This window comes from Plodia interpunctella, chromosome 1 (genome assembly GCF_027563975.2).
Source record: "Plodia interpunctella isolate USDA-ARS_2022_Savannah chromosome 1, ilPloInte3.2, whole genome shotgun sequence".
Classification (NCBI taxonomy): Eukaryota; Metazoa; Arthropoda; class Insecta; order Lepidoptera; family Pyralidae; genus Plodia; species Plodia interpunctella.
The window spans coordinates 157,635-179,876 of NC_071294.1; the positions used below are offsets into that span (position 1 = coordinate 157,635).

At 36.6% G+C, this 22,242-nt stretch overlaps 1 protein-coding gene across 3 annotated transcripts in view; it reads right to left on the reverse strand.

Annotated features, from left to right (window-relative positions):
* Positions 1–2,053: 2,053 nt before the first annotated feature.
* LOC128671739 (neuroligin-1-like) overlaps positions 2,054–22,242 on the reverse strand; it is an 86,252-nt gene continuing 66,063 nt past the window's right edge. The window contains exons 2-15 of one of the 3 annotated variants that reach the window (XM_053748512.1): positions 21,309–21,429; positions 17,682–17,874; positions 16,626–16,744; positions 15,502–15,654; positions 14,913–15,110; positions 14,406–14,541; positions 14,070–14,327; positions 13,609–13,870; positions 13,068–13,311; positions 12,043–12,177; positions 7,043–7,238; positions 4,879–5,009; positions 4,296–4,381; positions 2,054–4,046 (exon numbers count right to left, since the gene is read on the reverse strand). In XM_053748512.1, the coding sequence (XP_053604487.1) occupies positions 3,951–4,046; positions 4,296–4,381; positions 4,879–5,009; positions 7,043–7,238; positions 12,043–12,177; positions 13,068–13,311; positions 13,609–13,870; positions 14,070–14,327; positions 14,406–14,541; positions 14,913–15,110; positions 15,502–15,654; positions 16,626–16,744; positions 17,682–17,874; positions 21,309–21,408 (2,307 nt within the window). In that variant the 5' untranslated portion in view covers positions 21,409–21,429 and the 3' untranslated portion in view covers positions 2,054–3,950. Of the gene's footprint in view, positions 4,052–4,295; positions 4,382–4,878; positions 5,010–7,042; positions 7,239–12,042; positions 12,178–13,067; positions 13,312–13,608; positions 13,871–14,069; positions 14,328–14,405; positions 14,542–14,912; positions 15,111–15,501; positions 15,655–16,625; positions 16,745–17,681; positions 17,875–21,216; positions 21,276–21,308; positions 21,430–22,242 lie in introns of those variants that run through there. The other 2 variants (XM_053748595.1, XM_053748679.1) reach the window with 2 other exon arrangements.

The window sequence follows — 22,242 nt, forward strand, 5'->3', positions numbered from 1 at the left end:
AGCAACAGAAGGAAGATCATCAATCAGGTCAGAGGCTTGCGTTAACTTGAATTGGGAGTCGCTGGTCATTTCTGAATTAAATTTGCATTTATTGGCTATTATGAGTATGTATCACAATTGAGTTCAATGACAGGTCTCTGTTTACAAGCTTAAAAATTTAAGTCATAATGTATAATTATACTTATATAATTATACCACATTTACCCGTATGCCAAAAATCAATTATGACAAAATATTTTTGTCGTGTGCCAAAGAATTATTCATAGAATTACCTATAAGGTTAATTTCTTAGGTTAGTTTCTTAAAGATATCAATGTAATGCTCACATATTGGTAGTTTTCAAGAAACATTAGCGTCATAGATATAGTAGTAACAGATATATTCTACAGTTGTTCGTGCGCGGCGCGCAGTGCAGCGCGCGTTGTGAACACGACCCCGTTTCCATGTGAACGCTCGTTGCGTCGCTTCATAGAGGTAGCTTGGATAATCAGGATTGATGATTTCGTTCTTCTTCTTCGGACGTATGTTGTTATACCACATTAAATATATTTTTTGTCTTCTTACTGTTGATTGTTGGTAGATCTTACCTCTTACTTATGTTTTTCTCATAATCCACTAGCTAAGACGCAACGGCTGTTACTGTGGCTAAGAACTTTCCTTGCGTTCCTTTCTATTTGTATCCTGTTTAGTTTCTCTACAGATTATTGTATTATTATGACAGTAAGCGGTCAATTATGGTGAGACACAAAATCAATATAACTTTACATTTAATACCTGCAATAACTAATGGTACTTGGTGTGGAAGTTCATACAAATCGTGAATCTCACAGCCCAAATAGTAAAACTATAAACAATTTCGTCGGCTTGTAGATAGCAACATAATTGGACCGTGAAGAGTACAATGTCCGGCTGTATGCTGCTGATGACGAGGGTCGGCGATGACCCGTGTCACTCACAGGTCTTCAAAGGCGTTGTAAGAACCTGTTGAATTCACCATTCCAAAGTTTCGGAATAACGTAAAATATGGACTTATATTTATTGATATCATTCAAAATAAGTTTTGTAAAAATTATATTATGAAATTACAAGATCCATCGATTCATATCGTCCCAAAAACTCTACCATTAGTCGTTTTCTAGATCTCGAGACATAAGTATGTTTTTATGTATGTATATTTAGTAAGAATGTTATTAAGGTGTCAACTTGTAAGTATACTGCACACTTGTAATTTCAACTTTAGTAATCATAGTTACTACATCGTCATTCCCAACTTTGATGTATGAAAGTTTTCCTTTGTAAAGTCAATCTTCGCAATATAGTTGTTTCAGCTAAATTATTAACATTGTCAACCCCTTCGAGTCAAAACAATAATGTCATCGTAAAACTTGCTCTTCACAAAGCCAGGCTTAAACTCTGACCTACTTCTTCCGTCCCGGCGCGATTTATCAAAACCCTAAATGATACTTTATCTTCTTACGAAACTCAGCAAAAAAGTTGAAAAATTAAAGATAACAAAAGAGGTGTTCCTTTTAAAATATTCCCTTAAAGTATGGAACAATAAAGAATATAATTTTGTCGGAGCGCGGCGAAATAGTTAATTTCGGGAGCTGCGTGTAAAGGAACGCATTAAAAGTTTTCCCGTGAAATATCGGTGTTTTGCTAAATCACCGCTAGGGGGCGCTGTCGTTGTGTGCGCACGCCCACGCCATTTCCGATGAATTTTCATGATCTGATAAAGTACGTTTGCTTTTTGACTTTGTCTACAGTTGGATAAAATTGCGTAGATGGAAATCAATAACCATTTTAGGATATCATTGTACAAAATAATAATTTAGTAAAAGAAGCTTTTTATAGATACACGTTAGCATTTCATTCTTGATTCGTTAGCAAGAAATATATATTAATTGTACATTCCTTTATTGTAAACATTGAGAATATTCTTCTATATCATCAAAACTTGTATATTTAATAAGGCCATGATTTTTGTTGCCTGAAATAAGCACATTTTATTTGTTGGTGTCAAAACGAAATAAAACAACGAAATTCAGGAAAAAATGGTCTTTATTTTAAAAACCTTTACAGACGAGCATCCGTCGCACAGATAATGACGTCAATTCTAATATTTACATTAGTATAGATATAAACTTAGAGTGTACTATGTACATATTGCCATTGCAATGCAACAGCTCGAAAACTTTGTATATACGAACATATACCATATTGGTCTATATATTTAACTAAGAAGATAAAGTAACAATGATCTATACATATATTTGGAATAAATGATATAATGACTTTAATCTATAAACAGAATCTTATTCTCAATATAGACATATGTTATATAATAATAATTATTTTAACAATAGAAACAGGTACTATGGTAGAATGTATAATGTGAAACAGGTTACAGACACCCATCACTGCAAAACGTATTATATGTTGATGTTCGGGTTTTTTGAGGGATTTCTTTTTCATCCCTTATCTAATTTCAATTTGGAAAAATGTCTCACTGCCAAAAATTAGAACAAACTCTCACTTTAAACTTTTTGCTGTGACTAATTTACCATTACTGTTAATTACTTCCGAAAACGTAATAATTAAGACGAAATCGAAACTTCAGTGCATTTATTGAATGAACTCTTAAAAAACTGGTAAATACGGAGATTCCACACAGATTTTCGATGAGCTACAGTTCAGAAATATCACCCTCAGTCGGGAGGTAGATACACAGGAGCAAGTCCTAGCAGATACGCGGTTACATGAGCAAGCCGTCTGGGAGCTCGCCCGCACTTAAAGTATTACTTTTAAATCGAATTTCCTCCGGCTGTGAAACCCGACCTCATAGGTCACAGTATCGCAGCTTTGATCGTAACCCGACGTCCTCATTGGGCGACTGCGAGCTGTGCTACGCTATTCATATGTGGAAGATTACGATAACAACACGTGACAAGACAAGCAATATGCATGTAAATATGTACTTAGATACGTCTGACGTTGTTGCTATGTCGCGCAGCCTTGGCATATTTGTTGCTTAACTAGGACGCCGGGTAATAATATGCATGCGGTCACAGTGTATGTAGTAGAAACATAAATATTTTCCGAGCAACCCAATTATATTTGCTCAGTATAATTTCTCCATATTCATTCATTCATACTGAACAAATAAATGAACAATCCTGTGAATAAATCTTTCTACATTAAACTTGTATCATTCACCACTAAAATATTCAGCCATATACATAATGTATCTTTGTGTTTTCAGAAATATATTACAATAGACTTTTTAACATTGAAAACCCTCTCTTCCTCTCTTCAGACTACATTTTAATTGGTAATGAATACAACGTAAATAAACAAGGACAATCCTGTATTTTAAATTTCAATAATGAATTATCAACATGACTTGATCGAGAATCAAATCTCTTTTGAAAAAGCATGCAATCCAGTGTTTTCATGGAAAAAAGAGCTTCTCAATGTTTTGTCTCAATTTTTTGTAGACTTTAATAATTGGCTACTGCAATATTTCACTTGTAATCCTATCCATAATTAAAACCTTCAATACGTAGATGAATATCTGTGATATTTAAAAACATGGAATGTGATTCAATGTCTATACGAAAATGTTATACCAAATACACGTAATGATCTGTTAATGTGACTGAAACAGTAACGTGTCTTTGGTTAATCCTTTATGCTCTTTGTTGATACTCACGTAAACACTACACCACTGTTCATAGTTCACTTTACATCACACAAATTAGACTATAATGTCTTTATTCTCACTTACTTAATAGAACAGTTTGCACACCGTCATCATCCCAAATGTATCCAATAAAACTCACGTGGTTCTTAAAGAAACCATCTGATAGCGATTGTGATCCACGGTCTTTGCAATACATCGTGAATTTTGACTTTAATTTCATTTTAAAGCAATAACTTTCAGTCCTTGCTCAAAACTCATCTACACTGAGATCTCCTGGATTTGGACGCGTTTTTTTGCGGGCGGAGCGACGTTGGCTGGTCTTTCTTTCAGTTCCGACTCGCTGCTGCGCTGTGGAAATCGATTAACATGTTAGATGGGAGTCAATGTGTGGTTAGTAGGTTAGAAGGGAGTCAAAGAAAATACACTTAAATAATAAATTATGACCAAGCTCCTTGTGATGAATTGAAACAGGCTTCGAAGTATTAAAAAGCGCAGTGTACTTTTTCGTAAATAAATGTGGCATATCACTGTCATTTAAAATACTCATTACATTAGGAATTTGAATTACAACTTAGTTGTAAGATATCGGTACCTTAAGCGTGCTCTTTCGAGGCGAGGCCATTGATACCGATGGTTCACAGTTTAGAGAGCCGGCCCGAGTGCGACTGCTAGTGCTTCCTACAAAAAAACCAAAGCTTCAACTTCATTATTATTAACGACATCAGCATACATTACAAGCGTTGTCATCATCTACATCCACATTATATATTAATCCAAATATAGTAAATTTGTAACACCAGTATTCGTTTCTAATTACTAATTTATGTCCTGATTAATATTCCAGCTCAATATCGCAAGAAATTCTTTGAAACCTGTGACGCAACTGTTGGAGTTAAATATTAGTTTCACTGGAAGCGAAATCCTTGTCAAAGCAAATCGAACTTGGCAAATTTCGATGGGCTTATATCGTTTTATTACGTAATCATTTTGGGTAAGTACCATTACATAATTGTAATTTTGCGAAGTTGTCATTTTATAGATTTTCAAAAAGTATTAAATTTCAAAACAGCGTAGTCGAAAACACATATAAAGTTTATTGTGCTACATTCAGAAAACGATTCTAGTAAAACTAAACACAACTCTGTAAAAATAATAATGATTTCTGAACTCTCGACCTTCTCTCCTGGGTCTGCGATGGTTGGCTCGCCGCCGTCCTCGCTGGAGATAGATCCCCGCGAAGACCAGCACGTTTAGTGCCAGGAGGAAACAACCAGCACCGACCGTCACCCCGAGAGCCACTGTGTAGCTGTTTTGAAAGTAAAATAATATCAGTTAGTCTTGACGTTCCAATTAGAAATGATTCACAAACAATTATTAATATTCTTGTAGGCCCTGGGAATGACAGTGACTATTGATTATCAACTTGCTAGGATCTTTATATCCTTGGAAATGCTTCTTCCTCCACACATGCATCCTTTTATATCTCAAGGTTTAGGATTGCTGAAATGCTTTTGCATTTGTTAGATTCAGGGTCTCGTTACTGAACACACCATGTAAAAATGTTTGAGGGTAAATATGTAGCTAACTTGGTGTCACCCGGAAAGAAATAACTGTACTAATGAAAGGAGTTACACAAACAAAGTTAGTTACCACATAAGTCAACGTCCGGACTATAAACTCGAACTGTAATTAAATAAAACCTATATCAGCTCCATTAAAAAATCAACAAAAGCTCTCCAGTCCGGCCGCGGATGATTTATTGCAAAAATACAAATATCCCGGTGCGAATTTGAAAAACGAGTCTCATTTCTCGCTCAGCGGAGGAAAGTCCGGTTAATTCAGTGAAACTCCACGCCATCCATTATGGCATTCAGGCGGCGGAAAAACTGGCAACTGGCGACCCTGAGGGTTGGCACAGTTACACGATGTTCGTGAGACAACGGGATGGAGCAGACGCGCTTCTTTCATTTATTTGCGACGTAGTAGGCCGCGATTTCATTTGTGATGTCGTGTTACGCGTGTCGTGTTACCCACGGAATACGAGCTACTTTAACGCGGAGAACATCGCATAAAGTTGACATGAACTAAAGTCAAATGATATATTTATTCTTAGGCCCAGTGCTATTTCCTACCCTAGAGCACAACTCAATAGTACTTAACTATCTTCAGTTAATACGTTTCTAATATTTTTAGTTGTTGTAATTACAAATTTGTTTTTAATCATCACATCAATTTGACATATCTAGAGTGTCTATTATATGAAACAATGATGACCGATCACATTAAATTCGCGTAAAGGTATCTTAGATTTCTTGTAAAAGAAACTGTATGTAACGGCTGTTATTTATAATGTTTAGTACGATAATAAATAGACTCCTGTTTATCATAATATTAACTTAGTGTTTATTAAAAGTTTCAATGGCAATGATTTTAACAAACAACGGTATACATTAACGTCAGAAGTCACTCGTCTGTACACAGAAGGGACGATCTGCAAGGTAAACATGGAGGTAAACACATTAGCAAGATTGCTACGAGATCTATCTTACATGCAAACGCTACCGACCGTAAAAGTTTATCAGTTAACTCATATTGAGGGATTACTCAGCAAATTCCTGATTCCAAATATAGAAGTTAACGCTAATGCTTTCCAGATAATGATGAGATGAATAAGAGGGTTTTAAAATTAACCTGTTACGAGCAAAGTTGAAACACCAACAGTATAAAACGGTTTTTGTGGCAGAAAACAACCATTAATCCTCAATCTTGTATGTTTCCACGAATAAAAAAATATCGGATAATAATCAAAACAGAAGTGAAATTTTAAATCTTTTATATTTATCATAAATCATACGAAATTTAAAATGGGAAAAGATATTCGATGCTAGTGTGAGAGAGTTTTGAAGGATTGCTAATGGGAGTTATAAAGTGACTTTTCTTGGATAGTTCTATCTTAGTATTCCAAACTCTGTGTCTTCAACGATGAAATAAACAAATGCCTGTCATCTTGTGAATCGAGGTTAATGCAACATTATAATTATGGTTTGACGTTTATGGCTTATGGCTGTTGTGGATCGTTATTGTTATGTCTGTTTCTTTTGGAAGGCAGTTTAGGGGGCCATATCGTATGTCAAAGTTTATTGGTGTTCGCGCTTGGCAAATTACTGAGGGGTTGAACTTGTGCTGTATTTATAACAGGACAGATGTTAAAAAATATATGGAAGTTCCTAATGCTTTCTGTATCCTATGATTTAATACAATTAGAAAGCATTTTTTAAATTTTTGTTAGGTCTCAAACGGAACCACGAACATGGGGAAATGAGAGAGAGAGAAATTTACCTGTAATACTGTGAGTCCAGCGTCAAAGAATCCTCTCTGGGCGTGGGTCGCGGCGCAGGAAGCGCGGACAGTGCCGGCCGCGGAGACGGCGAAGGCTCGCATTCTTCTACATCGGGTGGTTCGTCTTCAGCCTCGGTGCTGTCTTCCTCGTCGTCAATAGCCGCTGTTGTCGTGTATAGTTCGGGGAATATGTCACCTGTTGGAAAATAACACTTTCAAGTCACATTTGTTGGTTATAATACTAATCTAAGAGTATGAAAAATTATATTGAAACACGATTTATTTTATTTATTAGCCTCAACAGTAAAAATTGTTCCATAGAAAGATTATTTTAGCTAAATCGTGTAAGGAATGACGTGAACTACATTGTTATCCATTCAGCAGATTATTCTCCTCATTTACCATCCAGACTGGTCATAATAATAAAGTTTCAACTTCACGCCGATCGCTACACTAAATCACACTTAATAGCACATAAAAGTTGAGCCGTTCGCGGCTGCTATCTGTCAGACGATAATTTTATTTATGGCGAGCTCCGACGGGCTTACTTGACATGCTAGTTTCGTCTTCTTCGCACCACTTGCACCGTGACGAGAATACCTTAGCAGATCAGAGATATTAACTAAACGTGACTATATATTGAGCTTGATGTATATGTTTTGGATAACTATAGGAGATTGAGATGTAAATGATGTTCTTATTAGTTTGTAAATTGTGTATTGCAAGTATGTTGGTTAAACTTAAATGTCTGCTGCTGAATGAAGACATGATGAATCTCATTTTGCGGTGTTACAACATAAATTCTAGGAAGGTTTAGCAGGATTTTTCGAAGACAATAAGTGGCCTACAAATCCTTCAGGTCCGCAAACATTATCCACAGTATGTTTATCTTTTAAATCAAAATGTTGACTCACTTCTCGTTAAAGTCATATTGAACTAACTTTTCATAACAAAATACCTATAGTAACTGGACAGATCGAAATATGTTTTACATTTGTAACTTAATATTTCTCCTTTACTTTAGTAAAGGATTTAGGTTGTAGATTTATACAAATAATAATGTATGTTTTATAAATATTCACAAACGTAACGAAATACAATTCTTACTCGTTCCCTTTTTATGTTGAGATAATCTCGTGACGTAAACGATGTTACTAAAAATAAGCAAAGCAAAGACCAGAAAAAGAGGGAGAAAACAAATAAAAGTTAAAAGGTAAAGTGAAGGTATCCTTTGTGTGGAGGTGTGTGTCGCTATTGTACTCGCGAGTGAACCCGGAAACAGAGCCCTGAAATGGGGCTTCGGTTATCTGAGTTACATTTTAGCAGCAAGAATCTTGTACACCAAAATATTATCTGCCGTTCGATATAACGTTGTCAATTTTATGAACATTGTCTAAAATTAATATGCGAGAATTTTTAATTGAGATTGATTCTGTCAGATGGAAGTCAAATCTCTTGCCGTTTACTTGAAAGTTGATGGATGTAAAGATTTTTATTTAATTTATTTATTTATTGTCGAAGTCAGATTTAGTAGCACCAGTAAACTTTGACCTTTCCTTTACGCCATTTTGTCTAGACGACGGCAATGCGCAGGTTTAAGTTAACGTCAAAATAATTGATCCAACACTCTTATTCGACTAGAGATAACTCTAGTCGAACAAAAGTGTGTTGGACACTAGATATAACCGAAAAAAGGGAAAACAACTTTAAATTTGATAATTTTTTCATATATGTCATTATTCTTTTAGTAGATACTCAATAGATTTCTATCAACCGAACCACCGCTACTCCAAAGTTACATTAGGTCGATAAACCAAACTACCATCAGATCTACTTTTATTAGAGCAAATAAATAAAAACTCAGAGATCTTTTTCAGAATATACAAGATGAAGATAAACAATAAATGCTTAAACTTGAAAAATTTACAAACGTTGAAGAAGGACATACTAAATGACAGAATCTACTAAAACTAACAAAAGAAAAATTAACAAAAGCACAGCTACATTTGGGCCCAAAGAAAACGGGACTCCAGGAAGAAAGTTCTATTCGAAGGTAATCGCACAAAAGAGTATCGGTGTCGCTTTGTGTGGCCACAGTAGCGGGGAAGCCCCGGGGCCAGGGCTGACGGCTACTTGATAAGTGCTTACTAAATTTGTAAGTCTGACATATTGTTGAAGAAAAATTTATAAACATGTATTAATACATGTTTGAAACGTCATATCTTCTGAGTATTTCTAATATGAATTAATAAAATTGATGGAAATCTTGCAAAAACCTAAGAGCTTTCTTGTGAGATTTCCATTTCCATCGTTTATGAATGTCGCTTTGAAAAGAATGATATTATATAATTAATTTGTTGTAAATAAGATGTTGTAAATATAAAATATGTACTTGTGATTACAGATAACAGTAGTTCTGAATTTTTCTGGGTTTGTGTTATCAATTTATTGTAGGCTGTTTGGTATTATCACGTATTGTATGACATATCATACAATACGTGATACTACCCATAGGTAGGCTAACCTATTAAAACTTAGAATGAAAACTTTTTTGTACCTATAAATTGTGAGCCCACAAAGAGAATAATTTCCAAAGAATTTCTTTCAACCCGGTAACCCTGCCGCGGGCGCCGCCACAATAGCTCCAGCACCATTGTTCGTTCCTGCGATCGTGTCATTCTTTACACAGCGCTCATTATGGCGGAATCTGAGAGACAATTAATAACAAGATGCCTCCAAAGACCCTCGATCATTTCGCGAAGATCTCCGATCATTTCGCCTTTAAATACCCGCTTTATTATCTACCTCATCATTCATTTGCTGTCGAATCCCAGAATATAATGCGCAATCATTTCCGAAACACTATTATAAAGTTTTTGATATTGGAATTATTGATGTCCGCTATTTATTATTGCTTTTTATATTCGTATATTTTGTTTCATATTTGTTTAATTTCATAAATATTTTTGTTACATCAATGAATGATAGCAATTACTTAAAATTTTTTTCCCATTTTGAATAATGTTGGAGTTTTAATTAATTTTACCACCACTTTCCACTTGTCCACTTTGAAAATTAATATAAAACTCAATTTTAAAACAATATTTCATCCTATACGGCAATTTCCAATTGAGGTTAACCAAAGAAGTACAAATGACGTGTTTAATTTGGAACGGCCATCGAGTAACCAACGAGGTACACATAAAACCACATCAATAAATATAAAGTCACTGAAATTTCGCTGCTATTACTGCCACGTAGAGCTTATAGAATCCATGCAGGATACTCGACTGGACAGTGAATGAGTTTCGCTTGGAACTGCCACGGGATAAACAATAGCTTTGGATGAAATTACCTCCAATGACAGTTTCATTATTGGACTGAAGTGGACATGCGGAGTGCATAGGGTTACCAGATTTTACTTCCATGTTCATTCAAAAGCGAGTCGATAAGCATTCATTCTTATGTTGCCTATTGAAAGACAAATCGAGATATAAAAACTTGTGCTTGGTAAAATAAAGGTTATATTTTAAGAATTTCTTATTCAAGGTTTATGTAAAATTCGTAATGGTCCATGAAACGACGAATAAAAAGCTGCACAAGTAAGTACGTCTCGCAAATATCAACTCTCAAAGAACTAGGTTATATACACGTTATTATGGTACACTACAAAGTGCTATTCAGTACCCATGCCTTAGTTTCACTTCATTACAAAGTTAAAGTTTCATTGGCATAGAATATCTATGAGAGTTTCTTGCCCTCTTGTCATAAGTTGGACGATGATGTTGTAAATTAGTAGTTTACTGTCTCCGATTTTAAAATTTATCATTCCGTTCATGAATTTCTTTACAATCTCAACGTCGATATGTTGCTAATTATAAAATTTATTAGCTACACACTTTTGTTGTAACAACCCTATAGCCAAGCTGTAACTATTTGTTTTAATTTACTACGGCCAAAACATAACTTTGGACATAAATGGAAAATTCCATCACAAAACTCAATTTGCGAAGGTTTAATTGTCCATGATATTTCGCGGCTTGATGAAGCTATGAATAAAAAAAATAAGTAATTAAATGGCGTGGCTCGCCAATATGGGGGACTTGCGGGGATGATTGTGAAATTAATTGTTTCCGTACTGTTTGTACATTAAGTTTGTATAAAATATTGAAATTGGTATCTATGCTAATCGGGCTTTTATTATGAAAGATCAGAGAAGAGATTTTGCCTCAAAAGTATTACTGGCGGCAGCTATTCATCCCATAAATTTTGTTCAGTCTTATGTTTTTTAAAGAAATTTGGTCTGATCACTTTGCAAATATATTGCCCATACTATATCTCAATAATTTGCAAAACTTTTGACTCCCAATTTGATAGACTCTAAATCTTGATTTCTGGCAAGCAGTCCCTTACCCTAAACTTCGAAACCTACCTATAACGGATACGGATCATATCATTGTAAGTGGGCCGCTGCCGGCAAATAGCGAGCGTCTTGTTACGTCGCCATTAGTGGCACTTCCCCCCTCATTACGACTCCAATAGATGTTGGAAACACTACGAAGCTTCGAATCGCTGACGAATTGCGCCGAACTCAAATTAATTGGCCGGATCCTTTTTAACTGCCTGAATTTATGGCTGGCCGTAAACTGCATAATGAAATAGGGAATTGACTATATCCTACTAATTTGTAAGTAAAAGTTTAGGATATACTGATGTATACTCTTTTAAATCTCCCATTTTATATAAATCAAGTAATTGTGACTATAAAATTACGAGTGCACTTGAATCTAATGGGCGTAAAACCATGCATAGCGTTAGCGTTAAGTCATGCATTCGAAAATTACATAATTACAGGACATTATAAAATTACAGGCACACCGTCAAAAATTTCATATTTATATATTTGCGCCGTTCCCAGGCTTCTCGGCGTCAAAGCCTCCAAAGTAACTCGGTACACGCGTCGCGAAACTGAAAGACAGAGAATTTAGGATGTCACTTACCAGCAAACATGTCAGGATGAGATCTGAACTGGTGGTGTCGGGGCGCGGCGCCGGGCCGGTGCAGCTGAGGGATGAGGTGCAACCACAGCGCCATCTTGTGGCCGCGGTAGTGGCTCTTCACGCGGAGTTTGGTGCCTGATACAAGAAGTAATTATTAGAGCCGTCGATTATATCATGCTATTTCATTAGAATAAGTAATTTTTAACATTTCCATATTATTGTTATTATTTTCTGGTTACGGATGCTCAAGCATCAGACGGGTGATCAATCGTCTTATAGAACATTTCATACCTACCTGAAAATAGAATTTTTTTTCAATAATTATCCATAATCCGGAATGATACTCTGGATAATGGCTACTGAATGAAAATATAATACGGTGATTCAACATAAATTTCACCGTAAAAATCAATATTACCAAAAATAAGACTATAGAAAAATAATTTAAAAAGGGTTACAATATTGAAAGGAAAGAACGGGGTAATAAACCAGAGCGTAATCAATATTTTATTGTCCGAAAATATCCTACAAATAAAACTGTGATGAATGAAACAATTTATTACATTTTCATTACTTAATTCTCAAAGGATTCCTGTAATTTGTTCTGGAAGCAACGAAATAAAAAGTTGGAAGAACTGGCGTTTAATCTAGTTTAGTAATTAGTAGAAAAGTGTTCGCTACAAATCTCAAAGCTAAACCTCTAAATACAGAAACAAAGATTGTTAGTTTCTTTGATCACAGAGCTCTCAGTTCTAATGGGATTTAAATAAAGTAAAGTATGAACATACATGTTTAGTGATTAAAAACTACTAAGTAATTATATGTTAAACTATTTAAACAATGACAAGAAAAGTACAGAACTACTGTAATGTGGTTGGACGTTTTTGTATGCGCCGTTTTAATGAATACAAACATCTCAATTTAGGAACAAAATAGGTTGGATACCTACGTCCTTCTTGCTTATGACGGCACTGAAGACCTAAAATCTCCAATTATATATAGACTTGAAACTGAAATAAACTCACTTATACTAAGGTATTGCTGCGTATTGAGATCATATCTCGGCCACGCGACACTGTTCTCATGGTGTCGCTCGTCAGACCGTGGCGAAGGGTCACCAGTCTTCGCGAACGCCGCCACCAGCGCCACGGCAGCCTCGGCCACTGCCACGTCTCCTCTGGAGTAGTTCCGTGGAGAACCTTGTAGGCCACCGACGAGGGGCAAGCCAAGGAAGTAGGGGAGCGTCTCGCCCGTAACACTTCCTAGACGCTGAAGGAAATAAATTATTAGACTTGTTTGAAATTTAGGAACCTTATTTGTATTGAAATAGCAAGTGAATTTAATGCAGGTTTTTCTTCTTGGGTGAAATATTTTATTGGATTCTACCGGTGCGGTTTAATCGTGACTACGTACTGGTAAATACACTAGTAATAATAATTATGTACTTTGCGTGTCGACGCTCTACAGCGATGCGATATTTTAAGGATGCCAAAGAGACGCTGAATGAGAAGATTTTTTTTTTATTTTAAGATTTTTAGTTAAGTTAGTTTAACAGTTAATCTTTACCTGAGGATAGTCCGCATCTTTGCTTTGATGTGCGAAATGCGCGAAGTACGTCCTTGCTCCTCTTTTCGCGTGAAGCTGTGCCACTCTCAGGGCTGGTGCTGCTACCGCGGCGTCACTGAGAGACTCCAGGGTTGCGTCTCTGATGTTGATGGGATGCTGGATGGGTTTCTCCCAGTCAGTGTACTCGTTCCTAATGGCTGCGAAGATCTCATTGCGATGGAAGCGGTACACGTTGCGGACGTATGTGCGCAGGATGCGATTCCTAGCATAAAGATATAGTAAAATTTGTGGCTTTGTGAGTGAAAATATTGAATCAGTATCTGTTATTGTGATTATTTACTTGTTGATGCCTTTGGTTATGACAGGATAAACAAAAACGGTATTGCCAAGTCATACAGAAGTAGATATTGGTTTGAAACTGTCCATTATTTATTATTTTTGGAATTTGATCACAGAATTACCTATGCTCCTCCTCGAAGCCGTGTCTGATATCGTCTTCATTGAAATACTGATAGCTCTCAGTAGTAGCCACGACTACAGCCAAAGCACACTCCAGGAATGCTTCACTGGAATGTAACGCTTTAGTCGGGGCTTGGCCTTGATAAGTAGACTCCTTGAAGTAAGGTACTGAAGGCGCCCATCCAGCTAGAAACCTGGCTCTAGGGGCTTCTACGGCAAGTAAGGCGGCGAGAGGACGTTTACGTATGCACTCCTTCAGCCTAAAGATAAAAATAAGTTGTCAATGAAAATAATGTAAAATTGTTGGAAATTATACATAATGTTGTGATTATATTTACCAGTGGTCATCAGATGATGCCTCTGGAGTACACCGTAACGCCTGCGCTGTGTGCTCTCGAGCCAGAGCCGAGTCTGGAGCGAGTGCTGTTGGACTGAGAGCTGACCCGCTTAGCAGCAATACCCGCGATGCCAAGCCTGAATGAGAGTAAACTGGTAAAAGTACTAATTTATAGGTACTTGGTACTTTTTACAAGGACGTCATGCATGATGATACATAAACGAAGCCAATGATTGAGTCATAAGCGTAGCTATATATTGGTAAGATTATATAATTATCATTCACACTCGACAAGAAGACATGAGCGATACAAACTCCTTCATCTTATTACACAAATTGGGAGAAGAAGAAGATAGGTATGGTTGTAATATTAAAGCATCAATGATGCTCACCGTGATTGTTGTACTTTGCCTGTGCACAAATCTTATGTAGTCTAGATACCTTATGTATCTAGTTGTATATATGTTGATATAATGATTGCGGAAAAGAAAGCAATGTTAACAGTTACCTTTACTAGCAGGCATCATGAGCAGCGCGTTAGCCAACCCGGCCCCTGCCGCGTGGCCAGCCAGCGTGACTCTTCGTGGGTCACCCCCGAAGGCAGCTATATTGCGCTGCACCCACGTCAGTGCCGCAGCCACGTCGAGCACTGCAGCGCCACCAGCTTGTTGGACCTCGTCCGACTTCACGCCGGTTGTTAAGTAACCTGGACAAAGTAGCCGAGTACTGAGCGACAGACAACAAAAAGGTCCCTGGTCAGATTCCAGAAATAACAACAAAATAAAATATTGAAATCCACTCAGAGGTTTTTATTAAGGATTTTATTAATTGATAACCTCCGTGACTTGTATTTGTGGTTACAGTTATTTGTCTGCGATTCTAGATGTGTTGTGTCAGATTTTGTGTTACTGTCTTAGCTCAGTGCTTGGTATTGGGTGTTGTACATTTATTAAAGGAGAAAAAAAAGTTGCGGCAACTGTCAGATATTAGTGGCATTAAAGTAAAATAATGTGAGCCTACCGTACGTGATCGTACCAAAGACTATTTGTGGTCGTGAGGTCGCCTAATTGAAGTAAAATCAGAAAGTAACGTCATACCTAATAAACCTAGCCTATAGTTAACAGTGACGACGAGCAAATGCGCTCGAGCAGCCAACACGGCGCCGTCGAGCACGTTGGCCGAGCCCCACTCGTGCGAGGGACCGCCCACCCACACCACTACCGCGTATGGCGCTTCGACGCCTCTCGCACCTGTGCACAAATAATAGTTTTTTGTATGAGGAAGTAGTTTGGAGAATAAAATACGTCAGATTATTTTATCCTCGTAACTATTTCTTCATATTTATCTGCTTCAGTAGATTTGAAGTAAATTAAATTTAATTATTAATTGTAAATTTAAGTTTTGACTGTCCTCAACTGCTCCTTCACCTTGGGTCTCTTCACCGTCAAAAAAAGAAACTAAATCAAACTTAAAAAATGCTACTTCACTGTATTATGCTACTTAAATACTTACCGGAGTAAATCGTTAGCAAACGTCTAAAAAAACAATACTAACATGAGAGGAACTAGAATAAATTGCTTTGGCAAGACCGCCTTTGTGAGACGGAATGGTTTTATTTTAATGTTAATGTTTCTCTCTTCTAAACTTACAATGTATTCTTATTTGCAGCATCAAAGTAAAGCGTGTGGTTTTGTTTGTGTTCAAACAGGAACTGCTAGTTTTTTTGAAGGCGTTATCAAATCAAAAATCCATTGTCATTGCGTAACTCATACATTTATTATTTCATTTAGCAGGATAATTTTTGTATTTTGTGTATATAATCTACAAAGTTGTATTTGACTTTAAAAAGATTCATTTTGGTCTGGAAGATCTCTATTTTCTAGATCTAAAAATACCATCGGCCAAGTACTTTAATGCAGTTATATCAAAATACATAGATTATTGGTTTCGATTCAAGTGCGAAATTTTAATATGAAGTGATGACCGAGTGACATTTTAATGTTTTAAATGTTTGCGTGATCACGCCGCGTATTCAGCTCATGACAGAGAAGAGACAGAAAGGTATGGCCACTGAATTGGAAATTCTTTCGAATCCTTCGGGTACAATAAAAGTCTCTATCACTCTTAAGATGTGTGAATGTAGTAGAAATACGCGTTGTAAATAAGTAAAAACTTCTAGTACTTCGCAGTTGTTAGGTCATCAAATGCCATATAGTCTTACCGCTACCGGGCACGTAGATGTTGAGGTACAGGCAGTCTTCGCTCTGATTGGCTAGGAGTGGAACGGTGGCTTTCAGCTCGTTGTATAGACCCAGTGGCATTTTGGACAGCGCTGCACTCCTATACAGAAAAATAATCAACTTATATAAAAAAATACTTTGGTCAACTTATTTTGTTATGAAGCTTCATATTCAAAAACTACGAATTCTAGATTTAACGTCCCATCTTCTTCTTTTTGTCACAAAATTGTCTATTGTTAAAAGTCGTGGCCATTATTTGCAATGTAACATACACAACGACTTCGAAATCGAACCTGGGACCTTTTGGTTCGCAGATGGGCGATTTATCTACTAAACCACCACTGTTTCAAATAGAAAGAAATAGCATCACAGGAATATAATTCAAACATTGAACTCCAGCAGCGACCAAACGAGATAAACTAGTTTAAAGTTATTCTTGCTTCGGATCCAGACGAAAATCGAAACCATTTATTATTTCCAGATAAATTTCTGAGAATACTGAATATTTTTGTGACCTTTCAATCAGAGGGGAGTGCCAATCTACATTTAGATGGGGCATTGTCTTTGTTATCAGAAAATGGCTTCGGGCTCGATTCGGAAAAAGTTCGTAACTTGCTGCGTCTGATTACACCTGGAAAAATATCCCTCTTTACTAGATGTTGTGTAATCGAACCTTTTTCTGGTAACATTTTACTTATTTTTGTTTGGGTAAGCAGACGTTGCTTAGATAAAACTCTGATAAAAATAATTTAAAACTATTCTGAAAAGTAGAGTTATATAGTATAATGTCCCTAATTTGTGATATTATCGATATATGAAATAATTTTTGCCGAAATCTTCTGAACAGAATACATTTCTGTGACTATTTCAAGCGTTGATTGAAGTATTTTAAACAAGCACGCAGAACAGATCGTCTAATATATATATTAGTCTATTGACTGTGCTGCGTGCTGGTTACAATCCATTCGCATCGAAATCTGAATTCGGCGATAATATAGATAACATTTTGACAATATGAAAGAAAAACATGGACTTACTTGTTGGATATGTCTGGGAACTTCTGGGGACAGACTGATGCGAAAGCGTCTGCGAGCCTGGTGCCGGGCCAGGAGGGGGGCGGGGGCGGAGGCGCCAGTCGCACGGGCGCCCCAGCATACGGCACCCCCCAGAAAGCCTCCACCGGTTCCAACCGGCGAGACGCCGGCTCCACTATCACACCGCGAATTGCTCCTGTAGAAGCATATGCTCTGTTAATTTCTTCTTCATTCTCTCATCTTAACTCTTTTCCTTTCATCGTTTGCTTCTTTTTTTGAGAAATGATTACTTTTAGGATAAGTTGAAGATTTATTCCTTTTTCACTAAAAAGTCTGCAGTCGAGGACAAATAAACTTGAGCCAAACATATTTTTTTTGTTTCTAGTGTTGGCCTTCTGAATGCGGCTGTTACAAAAATATTTCCGGAGGAAATTAAGTTAAAAATCATCGATTTATCATCATTAACTTTGACGTTGATTTTAACTGACGTTTAGACAAAGTTGACTGGTGTAATGCACCCTGGTACATAAAAACCATATTTGTTAAACATTTTCGATTCATCATTAGTTAGTCTGCAATGTCGAAACTAATGTACAACTGAATTAGCTATGAGCAAAACGTAATCAATCCACATTAGACGCATGAAACATTGAACCCAAATGGCTCCGTCAACAACTTCTCAAGTCTAACTAACAATACATTAATAACTATCAACATCATGGAAATTATAAACTAATAAGAATATAGAAATAACTTAGTATGTAGTCTTCTATGTATGTTAGGTAGTTCTTAGCACAGACCGCCTGTACTTTTACATATTTTGTGCAATAAAGTTGAAAAATAAAAACCACTCTGTTTGTATAGGTTTATTTCAATCTAGCTGCTGCACCTCGGGGTATAAAAGGTACGCTATGTTTTGCATCGATTTTCGCCCAGTTAAAAGTACTCATTTTATATCTTCACAAACTTTTAAATTTTTTTTTCTCGATGTTATTGAAAACTGGTGAATGAAATAAAAAATTTTGTGCGCTAGTTATAAAAGCTGTCTATTGATAACAATGGGCCAAAGGAAATATCGATTCGAAACACAACATTGAAATGACTGGTGGTGACAATGACTGAATAGAAATTATAACGAGTTTAATTTCCAGACTGTCAGTATTTTTTGTTCGTTGGCTTCACATTCGCAAATATCAATTAACGTGCAATACTCATGTATTGTGCGATCAATTACCTACTTCATTATATTTCCTTGTGATTGCGCCAACGAGCGAACGAGTATGAAACAGAAATTGTAGACACATACTCATGTACATTCTAAACGTGAAAATAAATGTCCTATGCTAGGAACCTTTTTTTGTAAGAGGATGATTCCGACGAGTGTTTATGACTGACATATTCGCGAGAATAGTTGCTAAAATCAAACATATTTTTTAAACAACTTATAACCCCAGCACACATTGTATTATTTTATAATACTTAATGTGTGCTGTAAAATCTGGTACCTAACAAAATTGATTCTACTCTATGTTGATGGAGTGTTCACTTATAAAACTGGTTTTGCTTGTTTATTATTTACTAAACCTATCCACACTAGCTGTATGTATTGGTTTGTAATTAGTTTGATCTAGTTCGGGCTTGCGCTAAATTACTCGATTAACTATTAGCCAAAACTCATCAATCGTGATTAATATCGCATTAAATGGTAAACTAGGTTTTGTCGCGTCTCTGCTGCAGTGACAATTTTCAGAATATCATCTTGAGTTCTTAATATTGAATAACGCCAACCGATCGATCGTTTTCTTAAAGTTTCGTGTACAGAATTCCTATGACTACGATCTCTCCATAAGAGATGTTGTCAGTTTCTGTGGTCGAACTCAGTTAAAAGTTTCAGGTTATATTTTGAGCCAGTTAGTTAATTGGTTTCAATTCAGTATGTGTACTGAATTGCATGGATAACTATGGGAGTTTTTGTGACGACTAAATTTAATTTGGCAAAATTTTATAGTTACCTGAGTATCGTTAGAGAGAGAAACACAATAATAGAAACTAATGAACATATACATAGCAAAATATGTGAATTGCTTCGTAATTGAATGATAACAATCATTCTATTTATTGCAAATTAATGACTAAATGGTGCGAGCGAACGTTAATCAACAAACAGTAATCAATGCGGCAATTGTTTCCCGCAACTTTCGACAGATGGCGCTGATTGAGCAGTTATTGATCAATTTATAATCAACTGTTGGAATTGCGATAATCCCGTTATGTGAAATAGTTTATGTATTTCTGTGTTAGTTTCACACGCGACACGCTATGCTGAGGGGTTGAATCAATTTATTTTGAGAATTCATAGCCATTAGCCGTAAAGCACATATTTTTATTAATATTAAAGTCCCACCACATATTCCTATTAATATTATAAACGCGAAAATGTGCGTTAGGGTGTTTGTTACTCACACTAACGCTAAATCTACCAAACGGATTTCGAAGAAATTTGGTACACGGGAATAAATAAAAATGTATTTGCAATAAACTTGAATATATAAACGGACTTGTTTGTTATGCACGTCACGCATTCTACTAATTTTTAAAATAATAATGAGATGAAAAATTACAAACCGCTCGATAACAGATTTTTTTCATCTCAATATTATTTTCAAAAACATGAATACGTTTGAAACCTACATGTATCAACTATACGAAGGTATGCAAGCAAGCAAGTGATGCTATCTACCACAAAATAACAATAATATATATGGACAAAATAAAATTGGAATAACGCGTAGAATATTTTTATTCCGAAATTCTAACAGTGAAGCCCCAGGGCGCAGTCTAGTTTGATATAAAACACGCCAATATTTTTAAATCAACAAGTTATAAAAGTAATAGACGAATAGTGAAGTTCGTTACAGCTCAAGTTGATATTAAAATATTTATCAATCAAACCGCTCGTGAGAACATGGAACAGTTCATGCTAATCATTCAACTAACACAAAAAAACTTGTTAAAACTAAACAAAGTCTCACGATTTTAATTTAAATGCAAATCAGTTGGTTAAGTCGACAAACGTGCGACTTTTAAATCTGCAAACTAATCGGGCGCTCGATTAGCTTTCGTGGTTCTAAATGTCGATCGTCGAGGGCCCTTGATCCGGGTAATCCTTAGCGTTGTCCCTCTGATCCCTACAGGTACTACTTATCCCGGAAGGGTCTGACAAACCAATCAGGGAACCTATCCTGGGACGTTCGGGTCCACAGCCAAATTAATTATTGTATGAGATCTGTGGAATTAGGCCAAGGTGCGTGTACAAACTATCGGTGGCGATCAAATCGGTAAACACCGAACAAACGGTGCGATTAGCGACGATATAATCGACGTGTCGCTAATCGGAATCGATTAGTTGGTAATGACACATGTGCGGGGAATGATGAATGTCTCGAGCTGGAAAATCGATTGATCAAACTCACTTGGCATATTAGGGCAATCATGTAATGGTTATGACCATCTTTTGTCACTTCCGCCCCAAAAGTACCTGCGTGTGTGTGCACGATGCGCGAGCTGTAGCGCGGGCCGGCGTACGCTAGCTAGGCGGCACAGAGCATAGTGTGAGTGGGACAGCAGTACCTGCGTGTGTGTGCACGATGCGCGAGCTGTAGCGAGGGCCGGCGTGCGCCAGCGAGGCGAGCACGAGCGCCGCGCACCACGCCGTCCGCGCAAGATCCATGCGCCATCACGCGACGCTTGGCTGCAACAATACAAACATACTTTACACTCTTAAACTTTAAGAAAGATCTGAACCTTCACTGTCAAGTGTTAAGGAAATTGGCGTTGCTTCAATAGTTTGATACCGAATTTCGAACCACCAACAATCTTCAAATTTCTAACCAGATTTTCTGTAGCCGAACATAACATTTTGCAAAAAGCTTATGTTGGATCTGTATCTCTTTTGTAGCAATAATGAGCAAGCGATAAACTTGAATAATATGAAATAAACTACAAAAATTTAAATTTTTCTCGTTACTACAATTCTTCGAATTAAAATTTAAAATGGAGTTGTTGCATACGCAATTAATTTATATTCATAGGTCTGGTCGATTAGGGCCGGACTTAACTCTAACAAAAAGGCCTTTTCCCTAAATCTGTCTCCGACAGAATTTCTAAAAATATATTTTCCACGTCCCTTGTGGTACGGCTTACATCCAAGGGCTTAGCAAAAATTATACATTCACAAAATATTTACTACTATGGTATTAAAACTATACTGTAGAATAATAAATAAATGAGTGACCTACCGCAGAAACTGGGCTGGAAAGAGAGCGAGAGTCAGTCATACCAGAGTTAATAAAAAAATAAACTATAACGTCGCTAATCATATTATATCTAATTTAATTTGTGATCCGAGATCAGGTATTTTCTTTGCTCAGCGTATAAGTCTGGCAGTACAGCGAGTAAATGCTGCTAGCATTCTGGGCACATTGCCTCGGTGCGGCGCGTTTGAGGAGGTTTTTTATTTGTGATTTTAATTTACATTCGTTCTAAATATATTATAAAAGCTTGT